Genomic DNA, 19453 nt, shown 5'->3' on the forward strand with positions numbered 1-19453 from the left:
TATTTTCAACTAGCTTGCAGTAACTTGAACAATTTCATTGTTCAATGACATTTTCTAGTATTCCATTTGTATACAACCCATATGTCCATAATCTATTTATCTAGGCATTCACATTGATTCCATAACAGGTAATGTACTAAGTGCTTCAGTGAATAACTGTATGATTAGGTCCTATTGAAAATTTTTGAGGGTAAATGCCCCAAGTGGAATTGCTGGGTCACATAACAGCTCAATTCTAAGATTACTGAGAACTCTTCAAACTGATTTATTTCCATATGGATTGAGACAGAAAACAGTTCCATCAACAATAGATGAGAATTCCCCCTTTACCACATTTCTGCCAACACAGATAGCTCTCACTATTTTTGACATATGTCATTCTTACTGGTATGAAGTTTGGATTTTCCTATTGGGAACAATTTTTCATATGTGAACTGACTATGCAACTGTCTTTTTTTTTTTTGTTTTTGTTTTTGGGTCACACCCGGCAGTGCTCAAGGGTTACTCCTGGCTGTGTGCTCAGAAATAGCTCCTGGCAGGCACAGGGGACCATATGGGACACCGGGATTCGAACCAACCACCTTTGGTCCTGGATCGGCTGCTTGCAAGGCAAACACCGCTGTGCTATCTCTCCGTGCCCTGACTGTCTTTTTCTGAGAAGTGTATGTACATCTCAGAAGAAATGTCTTGCTTTTTTTGATCAACTTCTTAGTTATTTTTGTTGTTGTTCTTTATGATTTTTGTGAATAATTTACATATTCTGGATATCAAGTCTTATCTGATGTGTTGAATGAGAATATTTTTCCAAGTTATTTATCTTTTAGTTTTAGCTATGTATTTTTTGGTGTAATCTCATTTATTTTTGTTGTCTTTGCCATGGTACACAAAAATTGTAGCATAATGTCATTTAGAATGCCTTTGAGTTACAAATCTTGGAGTAATATGCATATATTTTCTTAAATGTAATCTATACTCTTTGGTCACATCTAAAGGTCTTTGATCTACTATGAAATGACTTTTGTGTAAGGTGTGAGATATGGGTTGAAGTTTTTTTTGTTTTTGTTTTTTTTTTTTTTTTGGTTTTTTGGGCCACACCTGTTTGATGCTCAGGGGTTACTCCTGGCTAAGCGGTCAGAAATCGCCCGTGGCTGAGAGAGAGAGAAAAATGCAGAATGGTCTCACTCATCTATGGGTTTTAAGAAAAATGAAAGACATTCTTGCAATAATAATTTTCAGACACAAAAGAGAAAAGAGCTGGAAGTTCCAGCTCACCTCAGGAAGCTCACCACAAAGAGTGATGAGTTTAGTTAGAGAAATAACTACATTTTGAACTGTCCTAATAATGAGAATGTATGAGGGAAATGGAGAGCCTGTTTAGAGTACAGGCAGGGGTCGGGTGGAGAGGAGGGAAACTTGGGACATTGGTGATGGGAATGTTGCACTGGTGATGGAGGGTGTTCTTTACATGACTGAAACCCAAACACAATCATGTATGCAATAAAGGTGTTTAAATTTAAAAAAAAAAAAAAGATAAAAAAAAAAATCGCCCGTGGCTTGGGGGACCATATGGGACGCCGGGGGATCAAACTGCGGTCTGTTTCTTGGCTAGCGCTTGCAAGGCAGACACCTTACCTCTAGCACCACCTCCCCGGCCCCATATGGGTCAAAGTTTAATTTATTTTACACCTGGTTATATGGTTTTGCTAGGCACCATTTGTTGAATAGACTATCTTGGTTACATTTCATGTTTTTGTTATTATTTTGACAATTAACTATCCTATCCATAAATATGGGATTCTGCCCTAGGGTATTTTTTTCTGACCATTGATTATAGAGAGTATCTTTATTCCAGAACCATGCCATTTTGATGACTATAGTTTCATAGTATAGTTACAATTAATGATATACCTCTTAATTTCTTATTTTTCAATATGGTTTTGGCATTTGGGAGCCTCTTTTGATGCCACACACACTTTATCAGTTTTCTAGGTAAATGAAGAAGGACTTTGAATGTGGATTATAATGAATCTATAAATAGCTTAGGTAGGAAAGTCATTTTAACAATATTGATTCTTGTAATTCATGAGCATGGATTTTTCATTAACTGAAAGTGGCCTTCTTTCTCTTTCTTAAGTGATTTTCATAGTATAGCTCTCCCACCTTTCTTATTAGGCTTGTTTGTAGGTATTTAATTTTTGGTATGCAACTTAATTACTTTATATATATATATGTCTATATACATATATATGAAAGCAACTGACATAGTTCCATGAAAATGAGGCAAGAAGACAGAGTAGATCAGGGTGCACTTTATGACTCAGAAGCAACATTTTCATACACAGGTACCCCAAACAAAAGAGAAACTTCAGGAATAGAGGAAGGGTCTTCCATGCACCCTCTTTGGACTCTGCCCAGCCACACAGTTCTAAGAAACTGAAGCAGACAGGTAGAACTGCACCAGAGTCCTATTTGTGATTCAGAAGCTTCATTTTTACACTCAGATAAATGAGACCCAAGGAGTACATGGCAGCTTTATTGCACTATGTGGCCAAATACTTCTTCTAGAGAATGAGCTGAAAATCACAACATATAATATATACCATCCAGACAGTGAAGGCAACAACAGGGAAACAAAATAGAATTCCAGAATATTGAGTGAGTGACAATAGTAGCTCTGAAGACCCAAACAATATCCACCAGTTATATAATCCCTTGGTAAGCAACATAGAGATGAAATGTTGAGGATCTACAAGTAACTCAAATAAACCATAAAATGAACAGACAATAAAACTCAAGAGGATAAGTGCAGAAGTGAGAAAACTTCAAACAGAAATTACAAAACTGAAAAACCTGTAAAGAGAAATGAAAACTCACTAGAAGGGTTCACCAGCAGAGTAATAGCTGCTGATAACAAAATCAGTGAGCTCAAAGATAAGCTGTGTAAGACCTCCAGGCAGCAGGAGAAGATGAAAAAGAGTCTTAAAATAAATGAACAGCTGTCAAGTGAACTTCGGGATGAAGTGAAGAGATTCAGCATAAGAATCATTAGTGTGAAAAAAAAAAACCGGCTATCCTTTGCAAAAGCTGGCTCCCTGTGTGTGACACCAGGCGGGGAAAATCCGCGAAAGTACACCGGCCCAGTGGGGCTCAGCTGTGAAAGACTGTGAGTGTGACCTGTCTATGTCTGTCTACTGTCCTCTTGCGTGAAACTCTTGCGAGTGGGGCAAAAAGAGGCTCAGAGGAGCACGGCCGCTCCGCTTCGCTACGCGGCCGTGCACTCTTTCTAAGGAAAGAACTCCATTGCAACAAGAAGGAAAAATCACACTAAGAACGGCGCTATATCACAGAAGCAAACATTTCTCTCTGGACTGTCTTCTCTGTTACATGCTCGGGCCTAAGATTTGACCCAGTGTGAGGCTTCATCCACGGAGGACTCCCCTCTCTTAGAGGCAAGTCAGCCCATCCAGAAAGGGAGGAGCCAGAGGAGTGTGCTGCCTACATCATATAGACAATGAATACCACTACAACACGTAGAAAAACCCACAATACAAATGTGACAATGGGGAAACAGCGCAGGCCAGCATCAGACATAGAGAATGAAGATGACAATTCTGAGGACCAGATAATGACTGAACAACTAATCAACCTCTCAGATAAGGACTTTAGACTAGCAATATGGAAGGTGCTCAACAGACTCCAAGAAACCATGGATCGAGTTGAACAGAACACTAATAAGAACCAAGAAAATATGAAGGCAGAAATGACAAAACTCCAAACTGAAATAACATGTCAACTAACAGGCCTGAAAAACTCAGTAAACGAAGTGAATGACAAAATGGATAAGCTCTGGGACAGGGTATCAGAAGCTGAGAATAGACTTGGTGCTGTGGAAGATGAGATACATAACAATTCCATACAGCAGGAGAGATTGGACAAAAAACTTAAAGCAAATGAGCAGACAATGGAAAAATTAGTCAAAGAATGGGAACAGACGAAAATAGAAGTCTATGATAAGATCAACAGAAACAACTTAAGAATCATTGGAGTCCCAGAGACCCAGGAAGAAAATTTCCAGGAAGAATCAATGGTCAAGAACATCATTAAAGAGAAACTTCCAGAGCTAAAGAATATATGTGATCAAATCCTGCATGCCCGAAGAGTACCAACCAAAAGAGACCCCAGAAAAACCACCCCAAGACACATCCTAGTCACAATGACAAATCCCACAGATAGAGACAGAATTCTGAAAACAGCAAGATCAAAAGGGGAAATCATGTTCAAGCAAGCTTCCCTGAGATTTACAGCAGACCTGTCACCAGAAACGCTCAATGCCAGAAAGCAGTGGTGGGATATTGTGACAAGACTGAATGAAATGAATGCTTCACCCAGAATACTATACCCAGCAAAACTCACTTTCCGGTTTGATGGAAGAACACATGGTTTCACAGACAAAAAACAGCTCAGAAACTTCACAGACACAAAACCAGTCTTAAGAGAAAAACTGAAAGACCTAATCTAAGACAAGACTACCCAAAAGACACACCAAATTTTGAAATAAAGATGGCGTTAAATCCCAAGACAATTCTTTCTCTCAACGTCAATGGACTAAATGCACCAGTTAAGAGACACAGAGTGGCTAAATGGATCAAAAAACTCAATCCAACCTTCTGCTGCCTACAAGAAACGCACCTGAATAGTCAGAACAAACATAGACTCAAAATAAAAGGCTGGAGAAAAGTTATCCAAGCAAACAACACCCATAAAAAAGCTGGAGTGGCCATACTAATATCAGATAATGCAAACTTTATACTCAGGAAGGTTGTAAGGGACAAAGACGGACATTTTATATTAATCAAGGGGTACGTAGAGCAGGAAGAATTCACTCTCCTAAACATATATGCACCGAATGAGGGGTCAGCAAAATATTTAATACAACTGCTGACAAATCTGAAAAATAATATCAACAACAACACAATAATTGTGGGGGACCTAAACACGGCTTTGTCAACACTGGACAGGTCAACCAGACTGAAACCCAACAAGAATATACTAGACCTGAGGAGAGAAATGGAAGAAAGAGGCCTAGTGGATATATATAGGACACTCCATCCCCAGAAACCTGGATACACATTCTTCTCCAATGTACATGGGACATTCTCCAGGATAGACTACATGCTGGCACATAAAACATACCTCCATAAGATCAAGAGGATAGAAATTTTGCAGACTACCTTCGCTGACCACAAGGCTCTGAAATTATTTGTGAACTCCAAAGGGACTCAGAAGAAACACTTTAACACCTGGAAGTTAAACAGCCTCATGCTCAATAACCAGTGGGTCCGAGATGAAATCAAGGAGGAAATAAAAAGGTTCCTGGAAACAAATGACAATAAAGACACAAACTCTCAGAACTTATGGGACACAGCAAAAGCAGTACTGAGAGGAAAATTTATAGCTTTGCAAGCACACATCAGGAAGGAAGAAGGAGCTTACCTGAGTAGCTTAATGACACAGCTAATAGAACTAGAAAATGCTCAACAAAAGGACCCAAGAACAGGAAGACAGAAGGAAATAACAAAGCTGAGAGCAGAAATCAACGAAGTGGAAACTCAAAAAACAATCCGAAAGATCAACGAAAGCAGAAGTTGGTTCTTTGAAAAAATAAACAAGATTGATAGACCACTGGCAAACCTAACAAAGAAAGAGAGAGAGAGAAACTTGATAACTCGTATCAGGAATGAAAAAGGAGAGATCACTACTGATATGACAGAGATTCAAAGGGTAATCAGAAACTACTTTGAAAAACTCTACGCCACTAAAAATGAGAACCTGGAAGAAATGGATAAATTCTTGGACTCTTATAATCTTCCACGGTTGAAGGAAGAGGATGTAGCATATCTAAACACCCCCATCACCATTGATGAAATTAAAACAGTAATCAAATGTCTGCCGAAAAACAAAAGCCCAGGTCCAGATGGATTCACTAATGAATTCTATCAAACTTTCCAAGAGGAACTACTGCCAATCTTGGCAAGACTCTTTCATGAAATTGAACAAACAGAAACACTTCCAAATAGCTTTTATGAAGCCAACATCACCTTGATACCTAAACCAGACAGAGACGCTACCAAAAAAGAAAATTACAGACCAATATCACTGATGAATGCAGATGCAAAGATCCTCAACAAAATCCTGGCAAATAGGATTCAATGCCTCATTAAGAAGATCATCCACTACGATCAAGTAGGTTTCATCCCAGGAATGCAAGGCTGGTTTAACATCCGTAAATCTATCAACATAATACACAACATCAATAACAAGAAAAATAAAAACCACATGATCATATCAATAGATGCAGAGAAAGCATTTGATAAGGTCCAACACCCATTCTTGATCAAAACTCTCAGCAAGATGGGAATGGAGGGAACCTTTCTCAATATAGTGAAGGCCATCTACCACAAGCCAGTGGCAAATATTATCCTCAATGGAGAAAAACTGAAAGCCTTCCCTCTAAATTCTGGCACAAGACAAGGCTGTCCTCTCTCACCACTCCTATTCAACATAGCACTGGAAGTACTTGCTATAGCGATTAGGCAAGAAAAGGATATCAAGGGAATCCAGATAGGAAAGGAAGAAGTCAAGCTCTCACTGTTTGCAGATGACATGATACTCTACTTAGAAAACCCTAAAGACTCTATCAAAAAGCTTCTAGAAACAATAGACTCATATAGCAAGGTGGCAGGCTACAAAATTAACACACAAAAATCAATGGCCTTTCTATACACCAACAGTAATAAAGAAGAAATGGACATTAAGAAAACAACCCCATTCACAATAGTACCACACAAACTCAAATATCTTGGAATCAACTTGACTAAATATGTGAAGGACCTATACAAAGAAAACTATAAAACTCTGCTCCAAGAAATAAGAGAGGACACACGGAAATGGAAACACATACCCTGCTCATGGATTGGCAGGATTAACATCATCAAAATGTCAATACTCCCCAAGGCATTATACAGATTTAATGCCATCCCTCTAAAGATACCCATGACATTCTTCAAAGAAGTGGATCAGACACTTTTGAAATTCATTTGGAACAATAAACACCCTCGAATAGCTAAAGCAATCATTGGGAAAAAGAATATGGGAGGAATTACTTTTCCCAACTTTAAACTGTACTACAAAGCAACAGTTATCAAAACAGCATGGTATTGGAATAAGGATAGGTCCTCAGATCAGTGGAATAGGCTTGAATACTCAGAAAATGTTCCCCAGACGTACAACCATCTAATTTTTGATAAAGGAGCAGGAAATCCTAAATGGAGCAGGGAAAGCCTCTTCAACAAGTGGTGTTGGCACAATTGGATAGCCACTTGCAAAAAATTAAACTTAGACCCCCAGCTAACATCATGTACGAAGGTAAAATCCAAATGGATTAAAGACCTCGATATCAGCCCCAAAACCATAAGATATATAGAACAGCACATAGGCAAAACACTCCAGGACATTACAGGCATCTTCAAGGAGGAAACTGCACTCTCCAAGCAAGTGAAAGCAGAGATTAACAGATGGGAATATATTAAGCTGAGAAGCTTCTGCACCTCAAAGGAAATAGTGCCCAGGATACAAGAGCCACCCACTGAGTGGGAGAAACTATTCACCCAATACCCATCAGATAAGGGGCTAATCTCCAAAATATACAAGGCACTGACAGAACTTTACAAGAAAAAAACATCTAACCCCATCAAAAAATGGGGAGAAGAAATGAACAGACACTTTGACAAAGAAGAAATACGCATGGCCAAAAGACACATGAAAAAATGTTCCACATCACTAATCATCAGGGAGATGCAAATCAAAACAACGATGAGATACCACCTCACACCCCAGAGAATGGCACACATCACAAAGAATGAGAATAAACAGTGTTGGCGGGGATGTGGAGAGAAAGGAACTCTTATCCACTGCTGGTGGGAATGCTGTCTAGTTCAACCTTTATGGAAAGCGATATGGAGATTCCTCCAAAAACTGGAAATCGAGCTCCCATACGATCCAGCTATACCACTCCTAGGAATATACCCTAGGAACACAAAAATACAATACAAAAACCCCTTCCTTACACCTATATTCATTGCAGCTCTATTTACCATAGCAAGACTCTGGAAACAACCAAGATGCCCTTCAACAGATGAATGGCTAAAGAAACTGTGGTACATATACACAATGGAATATTATGCAGCTGTCAGGAGAGATGAAGTCATGAAATTTTCCTATACATGGATGTACATGGAATCTATTATGCTGAGTGAAATAAGTCAGAGAGAGAGAGAAAAACGCAGAATGGTCTCACTCATCTATGGGTTTTAAGAAAAATGAAAGACACCCTTGTAATAATAATTTTCAGACACAAAAGAGAAAAGAGCTGGAAGTTCCAGCTCACCTCAGGAAGCTCACCACAAAGAGTGATGAGTTTAGTTAGAGAAATAACTACATTTTGAACTGTCCTAATATTGAGAATGTATGAGGGAAATGTAGAGCCTGTTTAGGGTACAGGCGGGGGTTGGGTGGGGAGGAGGGTGATTTGGGACTTGGGTGATGGGAATGTTGCACTGGTGATGGGTGGTGTTCCTTTTATGACTGAAACCCAAACACAATCATGTATGTAATCAAGGTGTTTAAATAAAAAAAAAATTAAAAAAAAAAAAAAAGAATCATTAGTGTTTGAGATGGCAAGGAATAGAGCAACATTAAAAATATCACTTTTGTGAAATTCTGAGAAATGAAGACCACAGAATATAAGCATCCTGATAGCCAAAGGGTACCAGTTAAAAGAGATTCAAATAAAAACGTTCCATTTTATTTTATTAGTGATAAAAACCATAAAAAGATAGAATGTAGAAAGCATGAAGATCAAGAAAGAAAATACCACATAAATAAGCTTCCCTAAGATTTACATTTATCAAAGGAAACATACTAGGGCAGAAAGCAAAAATGGGATATAGTGAACAAACTCAAGGAAATGAATGTCTCACCAAGACTACTTTACCCAGCCACTCTCATTCATATTTAAAAGAACAATATATTTTCATAGATAAAATTATTTTAAAAGAAGTGAAGGTGGTATTTTACAACTGGACAAATTCACAAACAATATCAAACTTCTACAAAAATATGTCACAAAATTCCTAACAAAAATCTCTGCCAATGTCAGTCAACGGACGAAATGTACCAATTAAAAGACACATAGTGGCAAAATTGATCAAAAAATTGAATCCAATCTATTTCCTTCACTAAATTCATTTGAACAATCAGAGCAAACACAGACTCAAAATCAAAGGTTCAAAGTCAAATGAAGTAAACAACCCCCTCAAAAAGGCTGGGTGGCTATCTTAATATCAATGAAATAGACTTCAGATTAAAAAGATTATAATAGAGAGGATCATTTGTTAATAATCAAAGTATATGTGAATCAGGAAAATGTCACATTCTTAACATAGACCAACTAAATGAAGGGCCATCAAAGTACTTAACACAACTAACAGACTTGAAAGAAGATATTAACAGAAATATAATAATGGTTGGAGATTTCAATATTGTTCTATTACCTCTTGATAGGTCAATCAGCATAAAACTCAGCAAGAAAGTACTTGGTTTGAAGGAAGGGAAGTATATATATATATATACACACACACACACACACACACACACATATATATGTATATATATATTTTTTTTTACACACCCAAAGTCAAATAAACATTCCTTTCCAATGCATATGATAAGGCTGGGACACAAAAAATACTTTTCTAAAATAAAGAGAGTAGAAATTGTATCAAGTATCATCTTTGATCATGATGCACTAAAAATAGAAGTGAATTACAAACAGAAATAGAAAAATAAATGCATGAAATTAAATATTTACTACTGAACAATCAGTATGTTAGAGAGGATATCAAAAGATTCCTGGAAACAAATGAAAATGAGTACATAAGCTACCAGAATTTGTGGGACACAGCAAACTAAGTATTAGGAGGAAAGCTTATATTTTTTCAAGAATTTATCAGGAAGGAGAAAGGAAACACATAAATAACTTGGCTGTAAACTTAAGTAATGGGAAAATAACCAACAAAATGAGCTGAAAGCAGGAAGGAGGAAGAAAATAATGAAACTTAACACAGAAATTAATAAAGTGGGAACCCCCACAAAATCCAAAAGATCAAAGAAAGCAAGAGTTCGGTCTTTGAAAAAAATTTTGTTTAATTAAAAACTCCCCAATGTACAAGATTACTATGCTACTAGGAAGACTCAGAAAAAAAAAACCCTAATAAATTGTATGTAAGAAAAAAAAAGAGGAACATCACAACAGAAAATACAGAAATACAAAAGATAATCAGATATTGCTTTAGAATATTTATGCCACAAAACAAGAGAATCTAGAAGAAATGGATAAATTCTGAACTCTTATAACCTCCCAAAGTGAAACCAAAATGTCCTGGTATATCTGAACAGACTTATCACTATCAATGAAATTGAAATGGTAATTAGAAGTTTTCCCAAAATAAAACCCTAGAAATAATCATTAGTGAATTATTTCAAACCTAAAGAGCACCTATTGCTCTTTTCATGCTCTTCCAGGAAACTGAAGAAACAAACACTCCCAAATAATTTTTTGGAAAAAAGAAATCACCTTGATACCAAAGGCAGACAGAGACAACACAGAAAAAGAGAAGTACATACTAATATCCTTGATGAATACAGATGCAAAAATCCTCAACAAAGTACTAGTAAATAGAATACACAATTTATCAAAAAGGTCATCAAAAAGGTCATAATACCATGACAAAGTAGGATTCATTCAGGCAAGCGCAAGAACAGTTTAACATAAGTCAAACAACATAAATAAAACCATATCAATAAAAATTAACAATAAAGCTGCCAGTTTACAAAATTAAAACAGAAAACAAAAAAACAAAAAAAAACATATGGGGTCAGAGAGATAGCATGGAAAAGGATGCGTGCAGAAGGATGGTGGTTCGAATCCTGGCATCCCATATGTCCTGAGCCTGTCAGGAGCGATTTCTGAGTGTAGAACCAGGAGTAACCCCTGAGTGCTGCCAGGTATGACCCCAAAAACCAAAACCAACCAACCAAACAAACAAAAACCAAAAACCAAACCATATGATCATCTGAATAGATACAGAACATCTTGACAAGCACTTGACAAGGTCCAGCACCTATTCCTAATAAAAACATTCAATAAAATGGGAAGTGAAAGAAGTTTCTTCACTATAGTCAAACTAAATTAGCATAAGCAAACATATTCAATGGAAAAAACTAAAACCTTTTCCTCTAAAATCTGGCACAAGAGAGGGTTTCCTATTCTTCCCACTTTCATACCAATTGGGCAATCTCTCTCTCTCTCTCCTCTCCTCTCCTCTCCTCTCTCTCTCTCTCTCTCTCTCTCTCTCTCTCTCTCTCTCTCTCTCTCTCTATATATATATATATATATATATATATATATATATATATATATATATATGTATCTAAATACATCTCAAGGGCATCCACACAGGAGAGAAAAAGTCAAACTCTGTTTCCAGATGACATGATACTATATTTAGAAAGTTCTAAAGACTTCACAAACACTCTTCTAGAAACTGTAATATATTTTTAAAGTGCCAGGCTACAAAATTAATATGCAAAAATACATGGCTATCCTATATACAAATAATGAAAAAGGAAAGAGGCATAAAATAATAAGAATCCCTTGGGGCTGAAGAGATAGCACAGCAGTAGGGCACTTGCCTTGTAAGCAGCAGATTCAGGACTGATGGTGGTTCGAGTCCAGGCATCCCACATGGTCCCCCCAAGGCTGCCAGGAGTGATTTCTGAGCACAGAATCAGGAGTAGCCCTTGAGCACTACGGGGTGTGATGCAGAAACTAGAACCAAACCAAACAAACAAACAAAAAAAACAATCCCTGAAGAGGGTGAGCCCAATCCCTACTCTTGCCCCAGGCCTGCTGCAATAATCACCCATAATTGCTGCTTAACCTATAGTACAGCTTCATCATTCTTCTACAGCTCTTTGCAGAGCAAACCTGACCAAACTTCAGGTATGCTGGCATTTTGGCTAATATCATCACTAGGACTTTTTTGTTGTTTGTTTGTTTTGGCTTTTGGGCCACATGTGGCAGCATTAGGGGTTACTCGATCTGCATTCAGAAATTATTCTTGGCCGTTTCAGGGTACCATATAGGATGCTGAGTCAAATCAGGGTGGGCCACATGCAAGGCAAACACGTGACCTGATATTACTATAGCTCTGGCTCCCTCACCAGAACATTTTAAGTGTGGGCACCTTCCCTCTGCTTCTCAAACTTGTGGAAGATCTGACTACTGAAAACATGGCCCACTAAAGTTACAGTATCAGCAATAGTGCTTTGAATTTCTGGGCCGAATTGATAGGACAATTTCATTTTTGTTTAATACTGTCAACCTCATAGGAATGCACCAATTTAGATACCAAGTGTATCTGAAGCAACTAATGTTCAGAAACAAAATAAACAACAGAATGGTCAGCTAGTACCAAGAGCTTAATAAACATTCTTATAATGACTTAATGACTTAATTGGAGATACAATGATTTTCACAGATTTGCTTGTTACTATACTTCCCTTTCCCCTCTTCTTTTCCTTTTTCAATATTTTTATTATTATTTTTTTTATCTTTTATTATTTTGTTTTTGGGTCACATGTGGCGGCTCTCCTGGTTCTGTGTTCAGAAATTGCTCCAGACAGGCTTGAGGGACCATGTGGGATGCTGGGATTCGAACCACTGTCCGTCCTGGGTTGGCTGCATGCAAGGCAAACACCCTACTGCTGTGCCATCTCTCTCGCCCTTTTATTCTTCTTAAAAATAATTTTGCTCTCACTTATCTGCAAACAAATGTATTATTATAAACTGTCAAGCATGTGATATATGCTCTTTAAATAAAGTAAAATTTAAAAATATACCACTCAATTGTGCTTTGAAAACTAAGTACCTCCAATCAACTTAATATAAGAGGTGAAAGACCCAATACAAAGATAACTACAAAACACTGCTTCATGAAATCAAAGAGGACACAAGGAAATAACACATTCTCTATTCTTTGCTCATGGATTTGAAGAGTTAACATCATTAAAATGGAAATACTCCCAAAACAGTGTAGATAAATTTAATGCAGTTCCTATAAGAATTTCCATGACATTTTTTTGGGGGGACCACACCCATTTGATGCTCAGGGGTTACTCCTGGCTAAGTACTCAGAAACTGCCCCTGGCTTGGGGGGACCATATGGGATGCCGGGTGATCGAACCGTGGTCCTTCCTTGGCTAGCACTTGCAAGGCAGACACCATACCTCTAGCGCCACCTCACTGGCCCCATCCATGACATTTTTCAAAGAAATAGATCAAACACTTCTGAAATTCATATAGAACAATAAAACACCACGAATAGCTATAGTAGTCTCATACTCCTTAACTTCAAACTGTACTATAAAGTAGTAATTAAAAAAACATGGTATTGAATTAATACAGACCCTCAATGATATGCTCAATTAATCTTTGATAACAAGGGGCAAAAGCTACAATGTGGAGCAAGGAAAGACTCTTCAACACCTGCTTTGGAAAAACTGGTCAGCTACATGCAAAATAATAAAATCTCTTTTTAAGGCTGTGTATAAAAGTCAAACCAAAATGTTTTAAGACCTCATATCAGACTTGAAAATGTAAGATACTTAGAGAGAAATGCAGAACTCTCTATTGTTTATGTAATGGCAATTGGATTTGGACAAGCTCCTTGAATACCTCCACTAAAATGACAGTTGGACCTGGAAATGCCTCATCACACCAGGTATAAAAAGAAAAACTTGGGACATTTGGGGGGAGCAGAATAGTAACCAGAGAAGTGCTGGCTGGTCTGGTGGGGGTGGGGGGTGTGTGTGGAAGAGAGGGTAGAGATAAAGCAGCTACAAAATGCTGCCTGCTTTGTCTATCCCCTATCTCTCTTGAACCCAGATTTACAGGCCTCCCCCACATCCTCTGGCCAGTAAATTTCTCTTTTTCCTCCCCACCCCGTTTCCCCCTCGACCTCTCCTCTACCCCCTTGACCTCTCCTCTCCACCTCTCCATCTCCCTCTAGCCTTCCTCCCTCCCCCAGGATGTCACTACAAACTGAGGCACAGAAAGCCTTGGGGCCCTGCAACTAGCCAAGCTTGCAGATAACTAAAGTAATTGTGCACTCTATGACATTGAAGCTAAAGTCATTTTCAAGGATTTAACACCACTAGTTAAGCAAGAAAAAAAAAGTTAAGTAAATGAGGCTACATTAAACTTCAGATACTTCTGTACCTCAAAGGAAAGGGGGACCAGGATACAAAGATTGCCAGTGAAAGGAAGAAATTATTCACCCATTACTTACTTATAAGGGTTTAAATCCAAGATGTATAAGACACTGGGAGATCTTAACAAGAAAAAAATATTCAACCACATCAAAAAATGGGGAGATGAACAAAAATTTCCTCAAAGAATTAATAGAGATGGCCAAAAGACACATGAAAAAAATGCTCCCATCACATCATCAGGGAGAGAAAAAAAAATCAAAACAATGAGAAACCATTGCACACTATAGAGACTGGCACATGTCAAAAATAACAAGAACAGGCTGGGATGATAGTACAGCAGGTAGCTCATTGTTCTCCCAGTCCCCTACCCCCTCAAAAAAGAACAAAAACAATTTCTAGAGTAGATGTGGTGAGAAAGGGACTTCCTGGGAATGCAGATTTGTTCAAAACACTAGAAAATGAGCTCCTAGATCTGATTGATCTGACTGGCTGTGAAAAGTGAGTGTTGAAATCTCCCAGTATTATTGTTTTTCTTCAATGTGCTTCTTTGGCTTTTGAGCAGATGTTTTATAAACTTTGGTGACCCTTTATGTGGTGTTGAAATATTGATCAGTTAGTATTTTTTACTTATCTTTCCCTTACCAGGTAAGTTTTATCTACAATTGTTTCTAATAACTTCATGTTGGGTGTTATTTGGTCTAATATATGTATGGCTGTCCCATACAGATGTTTTTTGTTCTGTAATTGGCTGTGTGATTCATTCCCCATCCTTTCACTCTGAATGCCATTTATCCTGTGCTTCTAGATGTGATTCCTGTAAGCAGCAAATGGAAGTATTTTCTTTCTTGAGTATCCAGCTATTCCATGATTTTCTTTCAATGACACCGAGAGAAATCATTGCTCTAAAGGATTGTGTTGCCATTTTTTTGTTTGTGTCGGTGGAATCAAGTTAGTTTTGCAAGTGTTTGTGTTACATAGGTGGCTTTCAATAATTCTTATAGGATTTATTTGTTGCTAATGTTGCCAGGTTGTAGAGTGTAGTCGACTCCAGGCTAGAAATTTTTTTATTCAGTACTTTGAATAGGGCATTCCAATATTTCCTAGATTTTACTCCGTTTAGTAGTCTGCCTTTTTCTTTTTACTTTACCATTTTGATAAATATCTGTCCTGGACTTCATTTGTTGGCTTCTATTTTGTTTAGTACTTACTGGGTCTCTTAAATCAGTTGCAGTAGTCTCTCTCTAGAGACCTGGGATGCACTCATTTATATTTTTCCACTACCCAACTTTCCTATTTTTCTTTTTTCCTCTCCAGGTATTTCTATAATTTTGACATAACTGTTTTTTCTATACCCTATTACAATCTTAATTGTTTTGTATTTGTTAATTTTTCCTTTCTTTTGCCACTTCATTACTGTTGATGGCTACTATCTTTAATATCGCTGATATGGTTTTCTACATGCTAAATTCTGTTGCTGTGGCTTGCTATTACATTGTTTAATGCCTTCAATTTTATTTGGGCTCTTTGACACTCTAGATCAGTTTATCCTTGAGCTAGTTAATTTTTTATTCCAATAATTGCTATATTTCCATGGTCATTTCATAAAAGGTTTATTTGAGGTCCTCCACCAGGAGGCTGGTGGCTTTATTTGAGATAGAAGATTTACTGGGGCTTCAGTCCTTGTTTGCTAGAGTAGGAAAATTCCTTTGTTTCCTCACAGTTATTAAGGATGTTTTTAGTGCTGCAAATTGAGCTTTAGCTTCCCAATAACAAGAAATCTAATCAAATTGGTTATTTTTTAGTAAGATTTATACAAGGTCTCTGGAAAAACTGTATCTCATCTACACCAGTCTGGAGATAAGCAATTAATTAAAACAAATGAACTCCTCCTAAGAATTGTTTGTTTAATCTTAAGAAGAGAAAATAGAGAAGAAAAGACAATGGTAGGTAAAAGTTTATTTACTTTTTTTTGTTTGTTTCTTTTTGGGTAACACTATGGGGTTACTCCTGGCTCTGCACTCAGAAATTGTTCCTGGCAGGCTCAAGGGACTATATGGGATGTCAGGAATCGAACCCGGGACCATTCCAGGTTGGTCGCATGCAAGGCAAATGCCCTACTGCTGTGCTATCTCTCTGGCCCCAAAAGTTTATTTACTTAATTTTTTTTAAAATCTGAACTTTAGTTTGTTTTTTTTTTTTTTTATAAAAAATTAAGAACTGTAGTTACAGAAATGGTAGTAGTTGGGTTTCAGTCATAGAACGTACATGACTTTTCACCAGTACAAATTTCCCATCATCAATGTCACCTATTTCCCTCCCCACTGCCTATCTCTGGGACATGTATTCTGCCTCTTTTCTCACTATCATTATCATGATAGTTATCAGCATGGTCAGTAATCTAACTACACAAATTGTTCTTGTAGCAAGTTTTATAAAATGGAATGGTCTTCCAGATCTCACCTCTGGATATTAATACCATACTGTCTTTATTTTTCTTATATTCCCACAGATGAGTGAAACTAATCTATGTCTATCCCTTTCCTCTGACTCATTTCATTCAGCATAATAGTCTCCGTGTCCATCCATTTATAGGCAAATTTTATCACTTCATTTTTCCTAACAGTTGCATAGTATTGCAATGTTTGTATGTACCACATTTTCTTTAGCCACTTATCTATGTCAGGAACAGTATTGTTTCCATATTCTGGCTATTAAAATAGTGCTGCAATGAAGATAGGAATGCAGAAGGCATTTATATTGTTGTGTTTTTGTGCTCCTAGGGTATATCCCTAGTAGTGATATTGCTGGATAACATGGGAACTCAATTTCCAGTTTTCTAGAAAGGTTGGACTAGACAGCATTCCCACCAGCAGTAAACAAGAGTTCCTTTCTCCCTCATGTCCATGCCAGCACTGTTTGTTCTTATTCTCTGTGATGTTTGCCAGTCTTTGTGGTGTAAGAGAATATCTCATTGTTGTTTTGATTTGCATCTACCTGATAATTAGTGATATAGAGCATTTTTTCCATGTGTCTTTTGTCCATCTGTATTTCTTTTCCCCACTTTCTGAAAGAGTTAGATTTTTTTCTTGGGTTCTGTCAGTACCATATATATCTTAGATATTAACCCCTTATCAGATGGATTGTGATTAGTTTCTCCCATTCCGTGGGTAGCCTTTCTATCTGAGTCACTGTTTCCTTTGATATGCAGAAGCTTCTCAGTTTAATGTAGTCCAATTTGTTTATCTTTGCTTCTACTTGCTTGGACAGGTGGTGTTTCCTCCTTGAAGATGATGCCTTTAGTTTCCAAGTCATGAAGTATTTTGCCCATGTTTTCTTCTACATGCCTTGTAGTTTCCGATGTGATATCATTCTTTAATCCATTTTGATTTGACCATTGTGTTAAAGAGAGATCTAAATTCACTATTTTTTTTTGCATGTTGTTGAACAACTGTCCCAATACCACTTGTTGAGAGGCTATTCCAATTTGTATTTTTGTCCCTTTGTCAAAGATTACTTGATTATATCCCTGGGTCATTAAATACTCAAGTCTCTTCCACTGATCTGAGTGTCTGTTTATATCTTAGTTCCATGCTATTTTAATGACCATTGCTTTGTAGTACAACTCAAATCTGGGAAAAGTGATGCTCCACATCTTCTTTTTCTAAAGATTGCTTTAGTTATTGTTGGGCATTGATTATTCCAGACGAATTGCAGGAGTGTTTGATCCACTTCTTTGAAAAATGTCAGGGTATCATTTAAGGTTTTGCATTAAATCTATATAATTCTCTGAGGAGTATTGACAATTTAATGATGTTAATCCTCCCAATCTATAGCAGGGTATATGTCTCCATTTTCTTGTGTCCTCTTTTATTTCTTGGAGTAGCATTTTTTAGTTCTCTTTATATAATTTTTTCACCTCTTTAGTGATATTTACTTAAATATTATGCCATGTAACTAGAGAAATGTTTTCTAACTCTGCCATTCACAAGGCTCAATAATCTAGATTCCCAGTGCCTTCCTTAAAGACTACTATCCACTATGTTTGACATCATGTGTATTATTTTAATAATAATTACTATCTAGTACTTTTTCTTAGAAAAACCTAATACAGGGCCCGGAGAGATAGCACAGCGGTGTTTGCCTTGCAAGCAGCCGATCCAGGACCAAAGGTGGTTGGTTCGAATCCCGGTGTCCCATATGGTCCCCCGTGCCTGCCAGGAGCTATTTCTGAGCAGACAGCCGGGAGTAACCCCTGAGCACTGCCAGGTGTGGCCCAAAAACCAAAAAAAAAAAAAAAAACCACTTCCTAGTTTTGTATTTTAATACTACAAAAAGTTTATATAAGTTAAAATTACAATTCAAACATACTTATCATAAAGAACTCTTTATCTGGGTGCCAGGCATGTGCTTCAAGGGCAGTGTCTAAGACACTTGGGGACCTGAGTCTGACCTAGGGCATGACTTCACATGGTTGAATCCCAGGCACCACAAATGCATGCGATTTAAAACACACTCTCCCCCAAATAACTCCAATTTTAAAAGGTTACCACATGCCAGGAAAAAAAAATAGACATTTTCCAAATCTAACCTAGTTTTGTAGATAATGAAATCATTTTTGATATAGGAAATTAATATGCTAGGCATAGGGAGATAATTTAAAAGATAAAAATCTTACCAAAGTCTGCAAATGCTGACTGTCCAACCACCATCATATTTTCAGGTTTTTTAATTACAGTATTAAGAGAAAAATTTCCATCCTGTAAGAAAAGATAAATGTTTAGGTTAGACCACAATAATCTACTCGCTTGTGTGAGATAAAGCATTTAAAATAAAGTAGGCTTTTCCACAAGTGAAGCTGGGCTATCATCACAATGGAGTACACTCAGGCTCTGAAAACTGCACAGATAACCATTGCCCTGATTCACTGGCTCCATCTGCCAGATACAACAGGGAACTCAGGGCTCCACAAGCTGTACTAATAGGGCTCCCTGACTCTGAAGGTGGACAAAATAGCCTTTGCAGAGATTCACTAAGAGTGTAAAAATGGTTCAATGGGAAACAG

General features: G+C 37.4%; 1 protein-coding gene across 1 annotated transcript in view; it reads right to left on the reverse strand.

Annotated features, from left to right (window-relative positions):
- ITFG1 (integrin alpha FG-GAP repeat containing 1) overlaps nucleotides 1-19453 on the reverse strand; it is a 231289-nt gene that overhangs the window by 120191 nt on the left and 91645 nt on the right. Inside the window, exon 8 of the mRNA XM_049786249.1 lies at nucleotides 19067-19148. Within this exon, the coding sequence (XP_049642206.1) occupies nucleotides 19067-19148 (82 nt within the window). The remainder of the gene's footprint in view (nucleotides 1-19066; nucleotides 19149-19453) is intronic.

Source organism: Suncus etruscus, chromosome 14 (assembly GCF_024139225.1).
Source record: "Suncus etruscus isolate mSunEtr1 chromosome 14, mSunEtr1.pri.cur, whole genome shotgun sequence".
NCBI classification, from domain to species: domain Eukaryota; kingdom Metazoa; phylum Chordata; class Mammalia; order Eulipotyphla; family Soricidae; genus Suncus; species Suncus etruscus.